Below are 20,008 nucleotides of genomic sequence, written 5' to 3'. Positions count from 1 at the left end.
ATAAATTAATAAAAAAATAATGGGCAATTGATCCAGAATTTCTACAATGGTGTGTGGCGACCTGTGTCATATAGGGAAGAGATCATGGGGCTTCAAGTTAGAGGGTCTACTTCTACTCTGACCTTTGCCATTCGTGTGACGTGGACCAAACTACTTCATCCTCCTAAGCCTCCACCTCCTCATCCAGATATCAGCCACCTGGAGACTGGCTGAAAGTCGTAAATGAGAGAATGCCTGTGAGAGGTCTCTGAAAACTAGTTAAGTGCTACTCTAATGCCGTTATTATTATTAGTTGAACTTAGTACTCACTGATGATATGTCATGTAGAAGACAGAATGACAAATATGGGAAGTCCTTAAATTGTGTGTGTATATGTGGTTTTTTTTTTTTTTTTTTTTTCTTTAAAGTAGGCTCCACGCTGGGCATGGAGCCCAACCCCGGTGGAGCCTGAACTTTCGACCTTTGATCAAGACCTGAGCTGAGATCAAGAGAGTCAGACGCCCAACCAACTGTGCCACCCAGGTGTTCCTAAATTGTGTGTTTTTAAAAAAGGATTTTATTTATTTATTTTGAGAGAGAGAGCATGAGCAGGGGAAGGGGTAGGAGGAAGGAGGCGGATGGGGAGGGGCAGAAGGAGAAGGAGAAGCAGACTCCCTACTGAGCAGGGAGCTCCACTTGGGACTCGATCCCAGGACCCTGAGACCATGACCTGGGCTGAAGGCCAATGCTCAACCGACTGAGCCACCCAGGTGCCCCCCCCAAATTGTGTTTTAAGATCATAAGCAAATCCATCTTATACCTTTGTATCTATATTTAGCAGAGAGTGAAACAGCAGGGTCCCCACTTATCCACCCTCAGACATCTGGCCCCTGGACCATTCACAAACCTAGAAGAAACCTAAAATGCCTCCTCCTGCTTGCAAGTGGTAACAAAATAGCTGAGAAGAGGAAGAATGGGGAGACCTTCAAAGAGGAGTGTCGTTGTGTTAGCTTGCCAACCAGAGCTAAGGAGCTTTTGCACATTCACCAGGGAAGCCTGGGGAGAAAACCTGCTTGAGCCCTGGGCAGGAAGAGGTCTGAATCCAGCCCTGACTTTTCCACTGTCAGGCTTTGTGACTTCAGCAATGGGCCACCTTCCCAGGCCTCAGTTTTCCTGTCTGCCAATTGAAGGATGATCACTAGCTTTTCTTCTTATTCTAAGATGCTATTAGACAGGTGAAGCATGCAAACATTGCTGAGTGAAAAAAAGCCAGATATAAAAGGCCACATACTGTAGGGCTCCTTTTACATGAAATATCTAAAAGAGGCGAAGCTGTAGAAACAGAAGGTAGATCAGTGGTTGCTAGGGGCTGCAGGACACAGGGGCTTGGTGGGTGACAGCTGGGGGTGTTGGGTTTCTTCTCAATGATGAAATCATCTAATGTTCTAAAATGGATTATGCTGATTGCTACACACTCTGAATATATTAAAAGCCATTGAACTGTACACTTTAAATGGGTGAATTGTACGGTATTGTAAATTATCTTCCAATAAAATATTATTAAAATGCTGTTACTTTATATAGACTTGTCACCTGAAATGAATGTAACACTGTGTCAACTACAATTAAAGCAATTTTTTTTAGATGCCATTTTTCAATTTACTTTAAAGGCAGCATGTTGGGCTGCATGAGTCCAAAAGAGCAGGGATACTGGTTGTAAGTTCAGCTCTGGCCCTAACGTGCTGACCCTACATAAGTCATTCGCCCGTGCTGGGCTTCTGGTGGCTGAGTCTTTCCCACTTGCTGTTTCGACAAGTTAACGGTCACTGGGCATGGTATTTAACTGGGCACTGTTAATTATGTTAGGTATGGCAAAGGAATTCCATGACTTAGAGCCAAGACACATGAAGACAAGGAAAGAAAAATACGGGGCGGGGAGGAGCAGGTGTGCTGTGCGGTGCGCTGGGAACTGCGACACACCAGTAACACAGGCTCGCAAGCGGCGACGGGGAGAGGGCTGTGGGCGCATCATAGGGCGCTGGGGTGTAGTCGGAGCGTGGACAAGCTGCCCGACTCCCGAAGGAAATGCTACACCATGGCCCAGAACTGTGTACAGTGCCTAATATTTAGAGTTTTTCAAGTCTGTATTTGAAAAAGGAAGTGTCATGAAAATAGTTCCCCAGGGGCACCTGGGTGGGTCGGTCGGTTAAGCGTCTGCCTTCAGTTCAGGTCATGTTCCCGGGGTCCTGGGATGGAGTCCCGCATCGGGCTCCCTGCTCAGCGGGGAGTCTGCTTCTCCCTCTGCCTCTGTCCCTCCCCCTGCTTGCATTCTCTCTCGCTCTAACAAATAAATAAAATCTTAAAAAAAAAAAAAGAAAATACTTCGCCAAACATCATGTTACAGTGGGAAATTCAGATGAACATGCCAGTCACCTTACATAGCATTTCAGTGCTCTCTTGTATATGGAAGTTGGTTGGTACAAAGATCCAGAATGCAAGCTCTTTCCCTGGTTAAAAGCACAACAAGTGCTCTTTCGCCCAGAGAATGATCACGTTTATAGTCTTTCCTACCAACAGTGGAGAAGTGGTTCCCAAAGTGCATGTGGAGAAACAGAAATGCGGGAAGCTTAACTAATTACATTTCAAATTTTATTTGATAGAGAAGATAGTGAATAAGTGCAGTTAATGTTGCATTGGCCCTCACTGTGTTCAATCTTGTGCATATTTCATCTCTCTCTCTGGTGTTGAAATCTAAATAAATCTAGAGCCCAGAGGGTATCATGTATTATGCATGCTTCAATATAACCCTAAAAATGTGAACTGAAATTTGACGTGAATTTAAATCCTCTACAAACTCACACTTACGAAAGTGTCTAAAGTAAGGATGAAACATTAAGAGTGAAGCCAGTTTATTCTTTGGTTCTGAGTGATACAAGGAATATACCCTCCCAACAAGAAAAGGGATAAAGCCCCTCTGTGCTCTCCTAATTGCCCCCCCCCCCCATTCTCAGGTACACTCTGGATACCTTTCCATACTAGGACAAGGGTCTGGAAACATCTGATATCCTCAGATGCATTTCTGGAGGTGATACAGTGTCCTCAACCCAGAGAGTTCTCCAAATTAACAATGTGGAGGGGAAATGCAACATTATCACCATCATCCTTGCTCAAGGCCAGCCAGGGAAGCTGCAGCCAGGAGGAGGCTGTGAAAGGGCAGGGATGGGAGGGGTAGGAGGGGTGGAGGAAGTAGGGGTGCGGGGAGGGGGGGTGTGGAGGACTGCAGATCAAGGAGGCATTCCAGCCCTGCTGAGGGACAGGACATCAAAGGGCCGGCCTGGAGCACACACAGTCAAGATCCTTTGGCAAACAGAGGCTCCTGTTACCCTTGCTGCATATGCCCAGACATACCTTGTGCCTGTTAGCCACTCTGCAAATGTTGAACTGACCTACCAAGCTTTCGAAAGGCCCTTAGGAAATAATGTTCTTAGTATAACTAAAAGGGGCTGGTCATACAGACACGGTGCCCTTCTGATGCGATGCAGTAGGAAGTTCAAGCACCACCCAGGAAGTCACTGAACTAAGTCACTGAACCTAAATCTATTCCAGGCTTTGGATCTGACATCTAGTTTGCAGAAATTTAGGAAGTAGAGGAACAAGTTCAGCATCATGAGGAAGAAGTAAATAAATTCATGATATAGGACAATCCACGGGGCAGTGGCTCCAGTTTCTTCCCCAGGTTAGTGTGTGAAAAAGAAGATGGAGAGTAGACGAAGCAGACAGAGACTAAGGAGAAACAATGTGATATGGCTAGTGTTAGGGACTGAATTGGGTCCCCCTCATTTTTATGTTGAAGTCCTGATCCCTAGTACTTCAGAATGTGACTGTATTTGGGCACAGGGTCTTTAAAAGCGGTGATTGCAGTAAAATAAGGCCAATGAGGTGGGGCCACGATCATAACTAACTGGTGTCCTTATAAGAAGCAGAAATTTGGACACGAGAAAGACACGGAGGATGCACGTGCACATACAGGAGGAACATGTGAGGACAAAGAAGTGTATGTGCAAGCCAAGGAGAGAGTCATCAGGAGGAACCAAACAGGCCGACACCTTGATCTTGAACTTGTAGCCTTCAAACTGTGAGCAAATAAATTTCTGTTGTTTAAGCCACCCAGGTGGTGGTATTTTGTTATGGCAGCTCTAGCAAATGAATACAGATGTTAAGTGATGCTAAAATAGTGTTAATTTTGTTGGGTATGACAAAGGCATTGCTATTATTATATGGACATTATATTTTTAAATGCGCTTATTATAAGATTATTAGGTTTCTTAAAAGTAACATTTTTATTTTAACTGTCTTTTAATGAGTAACATTTGTAATGAAGCTTCCTATCATTGTCCCAAAGCAATTAGCTAGAACTATGGAAACTCTTATGGACAAGGCCTCCTTCTTTGATCACAAGCAAGAGTTAAGTCCTCACCCAGGGCTGCAGAAGCCCCCCACCACTCTGGTCCAGTCTGCTGGGGTTCTCCTAACCCATTCTGTTTATGCTGGCCACAGATCTTACAGACATTAGGCCTGGATGACTATTTGCTAGTTGAAGAACGAATTTTTCACCAATTACAGCAGATGGTTGTGAAATGTGTTAATGTACATGCAAATTAAGGATAATGAAAGTGTACAAAAATCTGTGTTCCTAAGTAAGTAACTAGCCTTCTGGACTCCTTACAGGTCTGTCTGGGCAAATTTTTCTGCCGTGTCTCTTTTTCCACAAATTCTACCTTCTCCACGATCCCTCAGGGGATAGAAGCATTGGATCCTCAAACTTTGCCTCATGTCCATTATTAGGTGTTTTCATCTTGTGATGATAGCAAGCTCCCATCCTATTTAAAGCTTTTAGACTGTAAGTGATTTGAATCTCTGAAAGCCTCTAGCATCTGAGTTATACACACAGACTTTGTGCATATTATTTCCCTCTGGCCCTTCTTCCTTAGTACTTTTGGGGCTTGTTAAATGCCCTTAAGTTTTCCTGTTCACATGAAAATGCTGAATGTTAAAGTGGTGGATACCAAAAGGAACCTTAAGTTAGATCCTCTGACTTCATTTCCTATAGGAGATTGTCTTTAACTGAATTTTTGGTCTTGTCTTTCTGAAAGTTTTTTCTTAAGAGTGCACAGTTTTTCTAAGAAATAACATTGCTAGTGGTTGAATGTCAGATTTACTTTCATACAGACGGTTTCCTACAAAAATGTAGTAATACTTCACACCTACGTTTAGGTTATAGATGAGAGGGAGGCAAACCTTTCCTGTAAAGGACCAGAGAGTCAATACTATAGCCCTTTCGGGGGCCTTATGGTCCCTATAGCAACATCTCAGCTCGGCCTCCGTTGGCACAAAAGCAGTCACAGACATCATGTCACTGAATGAATGTGGCGGGGTTCCAATAAAACCTATGGACATTGAAATTCAAATTTCATAACATTTTTCATATGTCATGAAATATTCTTCTTTTGATTTTTTTCCCCAGCAATTAAAAAATGTAAACATTGAGCTTCCTAACACATCTAGATGCTGGGAGGGTGGTGTTCCCACAGAGGGCATGGAAGCTCCACACACCTCCCCCCATGCCTGTCCTTGGTATCTCTTCCCTGGGCTGTTGCTGGGTTACTGACTTCCTCCATGCAAGAAGGAATGCTGCTAGCAGATTGCCTTTGGATTTGAACTATGATTCTTCCCTGAGTCCCCAACCTGCCAGCCCTAGCCCATCAAGATTTTGGATGTGCCAAGTTTCCACAATCATGTGCGCCAATTCCTCAAAATAAATCTCTCTCTCTCTCCATACACACACACACACACATATAATTTTTAAAAAATGTAATAACCATTTTTAGTGTGCAGGTCATACAAAAACAGGCAGCAGTCTGGATTTGGCCCATGCACCCTAGTTTGCTGACCTCTGTAGTAAATATATAGAAACTCTCAGTAGATTGTTCACAGTTTTAGACAAGGAAGTGTAGATTCTAGGGCAGTAATATCCCATTGATTATGCCAAAGAATTTCCCACTATAACCTCATGAGAATGTAGTGTACCACAGCACAGCAAGCTACATATCATAAAGAGTCTAACAAATGCTCATTTCTGCCTCCAGCCCAGGCCAATCCCTTCATTTCAAAACACATCAAACCAACTGCCTACTCACCGCCACGGTTGGAGGTTTTGTGGACATCTAAGACTTTAGGGTTTAGAGGAGACTCTTGAGTCTCCTCTTCTGTCCCCTGTTTCCTCTCCAATCTTCTCCAAGTCCATACATGGTGCCGCCATCCACCCACATGCGAGCAATCACCTTGATTCTTCTCTCTGCTGCTCAGTCATTGGCAAGCTTGCCATTCCAGATTGGACACAGGGTCTACTCACTTCTCTCCAATTCCACTGTCCACCCAGCCCAGGTGGGCACCATCTCTTGCATGGACCACTATAGAGAGCCCCACTACCCCTTGTACTTAATTGCCTGCAGATTTTCCACTACAGTGGCAAGAGTTGAGTAGTTGCAATAGAGACCACATGGCCCATAAAGTCTAAAATATTTACTGATTACAATAGAGTCCACATTTTGTGAGTCCCCTCCTGTGGCCTTCAGTGGCAATCGATGACACTGGAAGAAAATCTAAACTCTTTATCAGAGTCTACTTTTTCCACATATGGTTTCCAAATAACGCAATTTCTCCTTTATCTATATAAGCAAAGGTAGTAGTAATCACACCTTACATTTAATTCGTGAAATGACTCCGTGGAGCAGATTTCAAGATCCCATTTTATTAGTGGGGAACTCACACTCACAGAGCTTGTGTGATATGCCCAATTTCCCAAAGTCAGTCCCCAAACAGACTTAAATCTAGATCATTTGGCTCTAGGCTCAGGTCCATTCCATCACCCCATAGTGCCTTGCTCTTCACACCACAGCTGTGCATGGGCCACAGTTAGACAGGTTTGGGTTATTTTTGGATGCCCATCCGTAAATGCCTCTGGAGTCGTTTTTCTAGCAGGGCTGCTTCTCATTAGAATGGAAACTCCAATGTACCACCAGTTCCATACTCTCGTAGTATTCCCAAGACAGTCTCTGGGGGCTGAGCTGATGTAATGTTTTTGTCTGCTCTTCCCAGCGTATGTGTGGGAGAATCTCTGGTCCTCAAGGTTCTGGTTTTCTACAATTTGTGCCAAAATAGCTACTGAATTTTAGGTTCCCATCCCCCCTCGGCATGAAGTGTTAAATAGATATGTAAAACAAACATCTAAAACTGAAAAAAATTCAAAGAACTGAAATGTTTAATGGTTATGCATTTTGGCCTATCTGTAGTACCATAGTTATTTGATAATATTTTTGTGAGACAATATAAGGCAGTTAGATACAGAGATCCAGAAATAAAACCCCCATCCTAAGGGATACATAAAAAGGCTCAGAGAGTGTCTGACTCTTGATTTTGGCTCAGGTCATGATCTCAGGGTCCTGGGATAGAGCCCTGTGTCGTTGGGCTCCATACTCAGGGGGAGTCTGCTTGAGGATTTCTCTCTCTCCCTCTGCCCCTCCCCCCAGCTCATGCTTTCTGTCTCTCTCTCTCTAAAATAAGTAAATCTTAAAAAAAAAAAGGCTCAGAGACCAGTTTTTTTTTTTTTCATTTATTTATTTATTTGAGATAAAGAAAAAGAGCAGGATCAGGGGAGCAGAGGGAGAGGGAGAAGCAGTCTTCCCACCGAGGAGGGAGCCAGACACAGGGCTCGATCCCAGGACCCCGGGATCATGACCTAAGCCTAAGGCAGATGCTTAACCGACTGAGCCACCCAGGCACCCTGATGACCAGTTTCCATTAAGAAAATATAATCTAGGGGCACCTGGGTGGCTCAGTTGGTTAAGTGACTGCCTTCAGCTCAGGTCATGATCCTGGAGTCCCAGGATCGAGTCCTCGGGCTCCCTGCTCGGCAGGGAGTCTGCTTCTCCCTCTGATGCTCCCCCCTCTCATGCTCTCTCTCGCAAATAAATAAAATCTTCAAAAAAAAAAAAGAAAATATAATCTATATGTAGCTCCTGATTCTCAGAATACATATGATATATTTTAAATAAATAAATGTTCTATCTAAATTAGTATTTATAGTTTTTTTAGGGGGGTAGAGGAAGAGAGGGAGAGAATCTTAAGCGGGACGTGGGGCTCGATCTCATGACCCTGAGATCATGACCTGAGCCAAAATCAAGAGTTGGACGCTGAACTGACTGAGCCACCCAGGGGCTCCATAAATTAGTATTTATAATTTTAATACGTTCAGGATTCTGAACACATCACGGAAAGATAAGGAAAAGAAATAAAGCCTTTTCTTTCATTTATGACATTTGTTTAATATGCCCAGGTGAGTTTTTCACTTTATTAGATTTTGCAGAATTTTACCTTTTTCATACCTTTTTGTACCCCTTTATTCACCCACTGTTAACCCAAATTTATTCAACATTGTCTGGTCATGATGTTCAGATGTTTTTGTTAGGAAGTACTTGATTTCACCGAAACAATAGCACAATCTAACTAGTCATTTAAAGGGCCAGAAGTGACTTAACTTCAACAAAGCCTTAGCTCTAGTAGGAATTTGATAAATTCCAGTTTGTTGCATAACCAGATCCTATAATTCTTATGCTTTGACTTAAATCTGCCCACAAAACTGAATTTGGAGGTCAGACCAGCGAAGCCCACTCTCACTGTGCTGAGGAACTAAAGACTGAGATACATTGTGGCCTTGGGGACACAGACCTGAGGTGCTGTTGTGCTTTCTCGGGTTAGGAGATGCCTGTGTATCCCAGAAACACCCATCTGCCTCTAAGACTACTATTTTCACCTTCTATGTTTCCATATACTAATGTAGTCTTTTTTTTTTTTTTTAAGATTTTATTTATTTGAGAGAGAGAGAAAGCATGTAAATGAGTGGGGGTGGGGGGTTGGCAGAGGGAGAAGCAAACTCCCCACTGAGCAGGGAGCCCAATGCTGGGCTTGATCCCAGGACCCTGAGGTCATGACCTGAGCTGAAGGCAGACGCTTAATCGCTTAATCAATTGAGCCACCCAGGGGCCTCTAATGCAATCTTTTTTTTTAAAGAAACAAATGCGTAAGTCAAAATAAAAGTGTGGCTTGTAACAGAAAATTTAATATGAAGATTAATTATATTTGAATCATTCATGGAGATAATGTTAAAATTACTCCTAGCCCCCACACAGACTCTCCTCTCAAAAATGAACCAGCTGTCCTTTCCAGAGAATACTGGCAGACTTTTTAAAGTATTTCTTAATACTGTTTTCTTATTGGCAACATCTTATAATAAACCATATTGGTATGACACCAAGTAGTCAGTTGTGGATTTACAGAGAGCAAACTCTTTTGAATATAATTCTTTCTGTTACTAAATTTTATTTATTTTGTGGTCTTATAAAACACAAAAATTTTGGCAAAATATGAATTCATAAACTTATTAAGTAATATTTTCATAGATATTAAGTCATAGGTATAGGCTTTTTATATATTAAAAAAAACTTTTTGAGAACCTTGTTTGAATGGTAAAAATCTTAAAATCTGTACCAGATAGAAATGTATCAGTATAAGTGTTTAAAATAAAATTATACATGTTCAGGGGCCTAAAATAATGATGGATAAATATTAGAGGAATAATGAGAACAGGTTCCACTTACTGAATGCTCTCCTGAACCTTCTGCTGCACATTTTTTACTATAAAGTAAGTGTAATTGTTCCTATTATACATATTCAGAATTGGAGGTTCAGAAAACTAAGTGAGCAAATCAAAATTCAAACTTGGCTTTCTTTCATACCAGAGCTCATGCTTTTTACACTATGTACCTGCAATGTGAAGCATAAAGAGTTGCAGGGATCATACCATACTTCTTTTCCTTCTAGCATTTTTAAACTCATAAAACATATAGTACACTTTATAGTTGTAAATGGCAAGATTTTTTTAAAATAGCAAGATTTTTAATGTTAATTTTTTGAGTTATATTGGAAACAAATGACGTTATAGAAAGATAAAAATATGATCCAAAGATAGAAAGAAGGAAAAGAAAGAAAAAAGAAAGAAAGAAAAAAAAGAAACTTAATTCAGGAAAAATATCGTCAAGAAAAAAGACAATAGGTCAGGGCAGACCACAGTTTCTTTGCACCAACCAAAAGGTCATATAAATAGAATCACATTTCTAAAGACATCAAAGAGCTGTGGAAGCAAAAAGATTAAATTAACTGAAATTTCTGAGAGACGGAGCTCTTCAAAAGCGAGCAGTTTTTTCCCCTGAGGGCACTTGCTGACTCTAGGCTTGGGTTGAGAATATAAAGGAACTCCATAGTCTCATGTGGGAGAGCCAGTCCCCATGTGTAACAAGGCCATCCTCAAAACACATGCCTGGCCTCCTCAAGACATTTACCAGATATGGAAGCCACCTGGGGAAGGTGGGCACAGAAAGCAAGCTCAAAACCTCTGAAGGGGATATTAAGTTTCTCAGTCTTTCAAGACTGAGGAGTTAGAAACCCACTAGGCTCTAACTCTGAAGCCCAGAAGAAAACGCTTGAAAAATGGGAAAAAGCCAGAGGCTACCCATGTCTTATTAAAATTGCAACTGGCCCAAAGTCATTCCAATACCTGTTAGTACTGAAGTGGTTAGCCCCTCATCCTCACACAGGAAACCCCTCCAAGGGAGAGTCCTTGCTGGTGGACGATATTATCTGAATCAACACAGTTTCTTTGTATATGATGTGTACATACAGTAAACATTAGGAGGTATGTGAAGAGACAGAAAAATATGACAGAAGAAACAAATAATAGATATAGACTCACAAAAAATATCAATATTGGATTTAGTAGATGAGAATTCGTTGGACAAAACTGATGAAAAGATGGGAGAATTTCATCAGAGAATTTAAATGTATTAAAAAGAACGAAATAGACTAATACATTGTGAACAAAACACTTTCTGAAACTAACAACTCCCTAGATAGCTTGACAGAAGCCTGAGCACAGCAGAAGACAGGTTAAATAAAATAATGCATAGGTCAAAAGAAAGTATTCAAATGGAAGAAGAGAGAGAAAGACCAAAAAAAAAAAAAAAAAAAGGATAAAACAGAGCACAGAATAAGAAACACAGGGGAAGAAAAGGAAAGTCTAACATATGTAGAATTTGAGTCCCAGAAGCAGGAGAGAAAGAGAGAAAACAGGCAAGAAGCTGTTGAGTGAACATTTCTCAAAATTGATGAATGATATCAATCTACAGATAAAAAAGCTCAGCGCTTTGAAAGCAGGACAGATACAAAATCACACCACATTTATTCTAACTGTGGCAAGTTAAAAACAAAGAGAAGAATTTTAAATCAGTCGGAGGAAGAGCCATGTTACCTTCAGAGAAGCAGGACTTTTCAACAGAAACTACAGAAGTCAAAAATAATGGTTTGAAAAGTAAAGGCAAGGCACAGCCTGGGATGTGCAATACACACAGACACATGCACATTTTTGACAATAACTTATACCCAGAATATATAAAGAACTCTTCTGAATGAAAAAGAAGACAAACAACACAATGGAAAAATAGGCCAAAGACTAGCAGAGCCAGTTTATAATAGAAAATATACAAATGGCCAACAAAAAGATGCTCAACATCATTAGCAATCAGAGAAATAAAAATTTTTTAAAGATTTTATTTATTTGACAGGGGGAGAGAGTGCACACAGGGGGAACAGGAGAGGGAGAAGCAGACTCCCCAGTGAACAGGGGGCCCGATGCGGGGCTCTATTGCAGGACCCTGGGATCAGGACCTGAGCCAAAGGCAGATGCTTAACTGACTGAGCTACCCAGAAACGCCAAGAAATACAAACTAAAACCATAATGCATTACCACTACACTGCCACCAGAATGACTAAAATTAAATGGGTGGACACTGCTAAGTGTTGGTGAGGACATGAAACAATACATTGCTGGTAGGGTTGTAAATTAGTTTGGAGAGCAAAAACAGTTTGAAAAACGGACAGTATCTAGTAAAGCTAAACATACACTGGATCTATTATCCAGCAATTTCACTCCTGGGCATCCAATGGAAATAGGGCTTATGTTTGTCAAAAGACATGAATAAGAATATTAATATTAGCATTATTCATAATAGCCCCATACTAGAAACAACTCAAACGTCCTTCAATAGTGAAATCGATAAATGAACTGTATTGTGTTAGCACAAAGGAACACTGGACAGCACTGAAACATCACAATATGTGCAACAATGAGAGAATGTCAAAAAAATAATGCTGAGCTAAAGAACCAGATGTAAAGAATATGTACTATAAAATTCTATCTGAAGTTCAGAAAAGGCCCAGCTAATACAGTTGACCCTTGAACAACATGGGGGTTGGGGCGCTGACTGCCCCCATGCAGCTGAAAATTTGCCTATAAATTTTGACTGTCCCCAAACTTAACTATACAGTCTACTGTATAGCGAATACTGTTCAGTTAGTGTTAGAGGTGACAGGCACAAACCGAGCCAAACCACAGAACAAGGTGTACCCCTCTACTTCACTGTTGTGCTGACCTGCTGTTGTACAGCCCAGGACCCCAGGAAGTCAAACTGCTAAGTAACTGCATGAGATGCGGTTGTCTAAATTCCAAATACTAACATGTATTTTTAAAGGATTTTACAGTTTAGAGAGTAAAATGAAGTAATAAGTAGAAATCGAGCACATCCCAAACCAGAACAGTTAACTGGCTTTAAAAATCATTGAGGTAACTGAAGTAAAATATCACTGCTAGGCAATAGAGCATATTACTCCTATTTCACAAATGATTCCCCATGCAAATAGCTAGAATCTAATCATTGGGATTAGAATCAGGGCAATTTATTCTATGAATCCATCATCCTGTAATATTCCCTTGTGCTTTCAGTCACATCAAACTTTATTGTGAATGGCTGCCACAAAAGCCCATTCGATTGTACTATGAACTGACTCATCCCATGCAGCATTGTCCAGATTCTTGAGCTGCTCAAGGTAAAATTCAGGGACCATCTCAGATAGGTGCCAGGTAGTCAGTGACTCACACTTATTGTACTAAATGCTAAGCTCTGACTCAGAGTGAACCCTGTTAGTTGCTGACTGATACTATACGTATTTGACTAGAAGAAGCTCACACGGTGACTCACCTGGTGGTACACTGAAAACCAATCTGAAATATTCCCAATTGGACAGTGATTCACATTCTAATCATACTGGGACTTGACTTAACACAAGTCTACGGTGCGGGACCATGATGAAGCTGTGGGATAGTAGCCAAATTACTGTCTGGTCTTTCTTATGTTGACCATGAACTGGCTTGGGACATTGCTACAAAGTTACTCCCTACTTAATGCCCTGTATTTCTGTCTAAAAACACCTGGTAAGTATGCAGAGGTGCAAAGTCAAGGGTAAGATACCCAGTTCATGCACTGGAGAGAACCATGGTTTCCTTTTTCAAGGATGCAAGCACAGTTCCTAGAAGTGCTTCCTCTGAAGGACACATCATTCCTATAATCCTAAATAACTTTGTAAGGCCAAATGCTCACTTGAAAGGCTCTGCCATTGTCTACAATTCCTAAACTGCTCGTGTGAGGGCTGGACCTTGAAACTACCTGTTGTACCTGTCTGTGGAAGGTGAATGTCATTATACTGCCACATGCAGAAATGAAAGAACTGTAGGATTTTAGGAACTGATATTCAAGTGCTTGGAATGGAAACCATTATTTACCAAGCCACTGCGTTAAAATAAGAAAGCTCCCCTCCCCCTGCCCCCGTTCACTCTTGCTTGTCCACAAAATCTGGCTTAATAAAATCTCCTTCTATGTAATTTTGAAAGCCTTTCCTAAAAAGCTCTCTTAAGTCAGCAGGAAGGAGATTTTAAGAATTTAAGAAAAGCTCAAAAGTCATTTCTAAGGAAAAACTGCTACAAGGGATTAAGAGAATATGCAACCAAAATGTGTACTCCAGCGGGACCCTGAATTCCAGTGCTGGCTCAGCCTCTAGCTTAATCTGTAATCTTAGCCTACTTTACCTAAATTATGCAGTCCTATCTTCTACGGTGCGGGACCATGATGAAGCTGTGGGATAGTAGCCAAATTACTGTCTGGTCTTTCTTGTGTTGTATATAACACATGCTTGTATATTTTCCCTCATGTAATGACTTCTAGTTTCCTATTTGTTAAAGGTTCATAAACCTGTAGTAAACAGGAACACATCAGTGTGGTGTATAACAGCCTTGGGGGTCGAGTCAGAAGACCTAACTCCAATCCTATTTGGGGCCCTATTTAGCTGGAGATCTCCAGTAGGGACCTCTACCCTCTCTGAATGTTTCCTCAGCTGTAAAATGAAGGAATCTGACTTTTATCATTCTATGTATTTCTTTATTTTTAAAGTGGTCTCTGTGCCCATTGTGGGGCTCGAACTCACAACCTGAAGATCAAGCATCTGAACCTGCCAGGCACCCCTATCTTTCTATATTCTTGATATTATGAGTATTTTGGCTGAAATGTTTACAATCATTTTAGAGAAGTTAGCATTTCTAGCTTCCAAGGTAAGTTTCCAGATTCTTTTAAATACAACTGACCTGGTGCAGTATTTTAATGTAAACCTTGGATTTTCTGTATATACCATGACCTACTGTGTATTTTTTATGCACATCTGTTTTACAAAGTGAAACATTTTTTGAAGGTTAGAGATAATTTTAACAAATGCTGTTTGAAATGTGTATATAAGTATTTCATAATTATTTGAAATAAAAAGGGTCCAGATGGTGTAGAAATGCACTGTATTTAAAATTTACTTATCAACATAGAAAATATTTACTGTTTTTCTAATTTTGGTGATGGACATCTTCTACTTTATTATATATACTCTTTATATTTACCCCCAAAATACATTTTGTTCCTGATCTTATACAGTATTTTGAAGACTACTTAGCCAATTTTGCATAAATACAGTAATAGTAATACCAGCTTTTGTTTGGTATGTAACAGAGCTCTTCATTTTACAGATGATAAAACAAAGGCACCAAAACGTTAAGTTACTTGCCTGAGGTCACACAGCTAGGCTGGGATTTGAATCCAGACAGTTACAGAACCCAGAGCTCTGAGCTATCAGGCAATACTGCCTCTCAAATGACGAGCCATGGGCCTCCGCCAGGTTCAGAGAAGGAAAAGAAAGGAGGAGAGAGTTTCCCTCTAGCGCTCTCCTCCTCCTGGATAGAAACTGCATTCACTTTCACTCCTCTAACTGTCCGCTGCTGGCCGCGAGGGTGCTGCAGTAGCACCCAGGGGTCCCAGCCCGCGCCCGCGTCGCCGGCTCCGATCACTATCCACCGCCGCGTCCCGCCCGCCCCTGGGGTCGCGCAGGGCCCTGGCTGCTCGCCCGGATTTTCCTCCGAAACTGGCGAGTCGGGGAAACCCATTCCTGTCTTGGAGCGCCGCCTCCCGCAGGGCCCTTTCCCGCCCACTCACCACCCACGCTGGGTGGGCAGGTCGCAGAGCCGAGACTCCCCAGCGCCCACCGCTTCCCGCCCACTCCCCCGAACGTGGAGCACACAGACCCCTCCCGCAAAGGCCCACCCGCTCCGGCTAGCTCCTAGGCCCCTCCCCCCGCCCACTCCCCACAGCTAGGGGAGGGGAGTCGCCACGCACACCCACCCTAAAAGGTCCCCCGATCCCTTCCCGCTGGCGCGACGCCCCTCTTAGGTCCCCCGCGCGCCCACGCCCCCTTCCAGTCTCCGCAGCCTGGCCGCCGCGACACGTTCCAACTTACCGAGCGCAGCTCCGAGAGTGTGGAAGACTCAATCGCCCGGGTTTGTTCAAGAAAAACACCCGCGGCGCCTGCACCTTAACCAACTTGGCGCGGGCCAAGGGTGGGCAACAGTTCAGTCCTTTAAGTTTTCAAGAGCGTAAATGCGGGCACCGAGTCAGATCCTCCAGGGCGCGTGTGCAGGCACTTCCCGGGTCCCCCGCCTGAGTTGCGCTTTTCTTAAAGGGAGGTTCTGCGATTCAGGGAGTGTCTCCTCTTCCTACCTGCGCTCAAACTGCCCGCCTCCGGCGCTCGGCCCGGTGAGAACGCCGACGTTTCCACCTCCTGGAGTTCCCCCGATCTACTTCGGGGGTCAGTACGCATTTTAGACTTTAAAGTCTAGGCTCTCGCGTCCCCTACCCACTCACTGACCCCAGGCCACAGAGGCTGAATCGTGCGGACGCCCTGCTGGACCCGGCAGAAACTGATCCTGGTGGCTGGACGCCCTCCTTGAGACCCAATCACACCCTAAGCCCATTCAGCCCCACAATACGCACTGACTGACCTCCGGGGCTGAACCGGCGGATGAGGAGACCGACCTACACCCGCTCCCCCCATCGCGCCGACGACCAGAGCTCCAAGTGCTGCCCTGCGTGCGCGCCCCGCTTGGCCCCGGCCACCTCCCAGCCCGAGGCCTTAGAGTGAGTCCGAGAGGGGGAAAGGAGGATTGAAGATGCTGGGTACTCACGATTTCACCGTCCGCCGGGCGAGCAGCTCCGGCCAGCTCGCCTCCGTCGACCGTGCGCATGCGTCCCGCGTGTGCCTTATTTTTTTTTTTATTACAATACCAACTGGTGGCCTTACTACGCCCGCGATTGCTTTCCCCGGTTTTCCTCTTCTTCTGGCTCGCGGTCTTTCCTCTCACCTTCTCCCTCTCTCACGCTCCCTCAGCTCTGCCTCCTCCCCGCCCCCTCACTCCCGCCTCCCCGGCCGGGCTATCCCGGTCTCGCCTCCCTCTGGCGGCGGCGCGCTCCACTGCGGCGGAGGCTGAGGGGGTCGCTTCGGGCTCCAAACTGGACCCAAGCCGCTGCGGGACTGTAGCCCCTTCCTCCAGCCGGAATTAGGCAGAATCCAGAGGGTGGGCCCTAAACCAGGCGAGCGCAGAGAGAGTCTGCAAGACCCCCTCTGCGCTCCCTCCCTTCGGCGCGCGGGGGCTGAGCGAGACTCGGCTGTGCTGGAATGCGTGCTCAGACCTTGTGAATGAAGGGGGGCGGAGGGAGGTGCAAGTGTGAGTGTACCGGGGGGTGCGCCGCGCGCGGAGAGCGTGCTCTATCCCTGGAGAGTCACGCCGTGGACTACCCCGCCTCTGGAGGGCAGCCCCCTACCTTCTCTCTTTCCCCGGGTGCTTCTCCGAGCTCGGCACCCGTCCCACCCCGGTACTGCCTCTGCTGGTCCCTCACTGGAAAGGAGTTCCACGCCCTCTTCCTGCCGCCGGAGCCGGAGGCCCCACTAGGTTGGGGGTAGGGGTGGGGGTGGTTGGCTAACTCCGGATTCCGGATCCCGCTGAGACCCTTGGCAGCTGCCTTCCGTCCCCAGGGGCTCCGAGGTCCAGGGTTAGGGAGAGACCTGGGGGTGGAGCGGAAAAACGCTGCCCAGAGCACCGCGTATCCCTATAGATCCCGCCGTGTGCCCTCGGGAGCGAGACCCGACCGACCGCCCGAGCCCGGCGCGGGAGCTTGGAGGGCTAAACTGAAGCTGGAAGCTGACCTGACACAAAAATAACATCACGTCATTTCCTCCCCGGCCTCCAGAGCCTGCAGACGCCGAGAGGGCAGGGGAGTGGGAGCGCGAGGAGGAGGCGGAGGCGCGTCGGGGGGAGGCTTGGTAGGAAGGGGGTTGAGCGACACGTTGAGAACGAGAGTTTGAGAAGAGACTCAGAAAGGGCGAGGACTCCCTCCCGCTTCCACAGTTTCCATTGACAGTGGAAGGAAATGGTTCGGGAAAAAGTAGCTTCGAGGGCCTACTATGGAAAGGGGGTGTCAGGCTAGGCGCCGGCTCCTTTTCCTTGAACTAGCAAAACTCTTTGCCCCTCCCCCGACCCCTCCCGCCCTAGCGCCTTGTCGGCGGGAGCCCCGCCTAGCCCGGGGCTCAGGTCAGTCGAGGTTAGGAAGGAGCAGGGGATGCTGGTGTCTGGGTGAGGGTGGCGGTGGGGCGTGGTGGAGACAACTGTACTCACGGGCATGGGCGAGCTCTGCCCAGCGCAGGCGTCCTCTTCCCTGGGCAGGCGTCCCACTGGGGGTCGGCTGGGCAGTGCCAGGGCTGCCCCCAGCAGGAGCGAGAGACGGCCTGGCCGCTCCCCATGCCCCCGCGAGAGCCCAGCCGCTGGCAGGGAGCGAGCGGGAAGCAGGAGGGACAAGTCCGGGCGCCGCTGGGGAGCCCCAGAAGGGGGTCGCCGGAGAAGGTGAGAGAAGAATCGCGCGAGGCCAGAGAGCGTGCTAGAAAGGAGGCTGAGCAGCTTCAGGGCAGCGGGCGAGTCTGGGAGCTGTGCAGAGCCGGCGGCAGGAAGGGCAAGAGGTAGGGGGAGAGAAATAAAACAAACACACCATTACTGTTGGATCTAGCTACAGACCGAAGAAAATGTGCATTTAGTATCATTTACTACAGCATTTTGAGGCTGTACTTTGGAATTGCAAGAGAAGGTAGGTGAGAGCAAAAGGAAAGGCCTTTGGTTGGATTCTCCTTCCCCTTTCTTTCCTTTCCCCCTCTTTTCCTTCCTCCTCCCCTCCTCTCTTTCTAATTCTATGCTTCTCATTGTGGTTCTTGGACCAGCAGCTTTAATAACAACCAGGAGCTTGTCAGAAATACAGAATCTGGGACCCTATCCTGAGCTATGGCACCAGAATCTGAATGTTAACATTCCCAGGGGGTTCACATGCACCTTAAATGTGAGATACAGTGTATAGAAGCATCTTTATTCATACTTCTTGGTTCTTTAGGATTTCCTAGTGAATGAACATCTTCTAGTTCACTTTTGCAACTCTTGCTCTTCTCCTGCTTTCCTTCTGACATTTCCCACCTCCTAACGTGCCTAGAGCTCTCCCTGCTGAGACACTGAAGTTGGACTTGGTTACTAGGTTCTGTTGTGAGAGGTGTCTGGGGGGAGAATTGATTAGTGTCAGAAGACTGAGCAATCCCAGACCCAGGCTGGGTGGAAGAAGGGACTGGCTGATTTGACTTGGGTTGTGCTGGTTGGCGTAGTGGGATACCAGGACTGTGTTGGGTCTCATGAGTGCACACTATGCAGGACCCTTTTCTGCACTCTATGTGTCCATCTTATTCTCAGGAACACAGGTCCTTCCACCTTCCACTTGTTGCTTAGGATATCTAAACGGCCAGTAGAAGGGTAAGATTATTGTTATTATTTTCTTTGAAAGTAGAGGGAAGCATTACTTTAGAAGTCAGAAGCCCAAGGTTCTAAACTGAGCCTTGCAACTAACTCCACGGCTAACCTTGGGAAAGTCTCTTTATTCTTTGAATTTATCTGCTTCATTTATAGAGTAAAGGGATTGAACTCAGTGGCTTCTTAAGATCACCTGCCTCCTCAGGCTCTCATTTTTGAGCTCTTAGAGCTTCTTGGTCCACTAACATTTAGAGAAGCTACAATCCAGAACCTAACTCAGCCAATCCAAACAGCTCCCTCAAGCAAAACAAAAAGACAATTTAATCTGTTTGTGAAAAACAAGAGTGGTGGTTGCCAAGAAAATTGAAGGTGGAGGGGGGAAGCAGCGAATACAAGTGACAGGGTGGCGAGGCGCGGGAGGAGTTTAGGCGAGCGGGGTGGGACGCGAGTCCCAAGGGCGCGGCGGCCGCTCTCCAGGGTCCTGAAGGCGGGAGCGGCCGCTGGCGGCCTCCACGGGCTTGGCTAGGTTTCCCCGCGCTGCAGTTGCCAGGCCCAGCTTGTTTTCTTTGGGCGGTGAAGTCTTGTGGGAAGCGATTGTCGGGAGGCAGGGAGGAAACCTAGCAACCCATTCTCATTCATGAGGCCCTTTCTGGGAAGTCGCCGAGCGTGTTGGCTGATTTGTCTTTCGGTCGTTTGTATGCGCTCAGGAAAGAGTGGAGCTTGGTTTGCATTTCCGAGTGAGTTCACACTGTTTCGCTTCCCCTTATTACCTTTTCCTGGAGAATTGGGTCTTTCTCCTAGTATTTTTATTCTCCCCGT

General features: G+C 45.4%; 1 protein-coding gene across 2 annotated transcripts in view; it reads right to left on the bottom strand.

Moving 5' to 3' along the window:
• RGS20 (regulator of G protein signaling 20) overlaps window positions 1–18,277 on the bottom strand; it is a 46,224-nt gene extending 27,947 nt beyond the window's left edge. Inside the window, exon 1 of one of the 2 annotated variants that reach the window (XM_081815995.1) lies at window positions 16,538–18,277. In XM_081815995.1, the coding sequence (XP_081672121.1) occupies window positions 16,538–16,597 (60 nt within the window). In that variant the 5' untranslated portion in view covers window positions 16,598–18,277. Of the gene's footprint in view, window positions 1–15,813; window positions 16,478–16,537 lie in introns of those variants that run through there. The other variant, XM_081815996.1, reaches the window with a different exon arrangement.
• Window positions 18,278–20,008: the final 1,731 nt, after the last annotated feature.

The sequence above is a fragment of the Leptonychotes weddellii genome, chromosome 4, assembly GCF_054177405.1.
Source record: "Leptonychotes weddellii isolate Sample4059 chromosome 4, ASM5417740v2, whole genome shotgun sequence".
In the NCBI taxonomy this organism is placed as follows: Eukaryota; Metazoa; Chordata; class Mammalia; order Carnivora; family Phocidae; genus Leptonychotes; species Leptonychotes weddellii.
The sequence above is the reverse complement of the archived record's forward strand: the minus strand, read 5'-3'. Positions and strand labels throughout refer to the sequence as shown.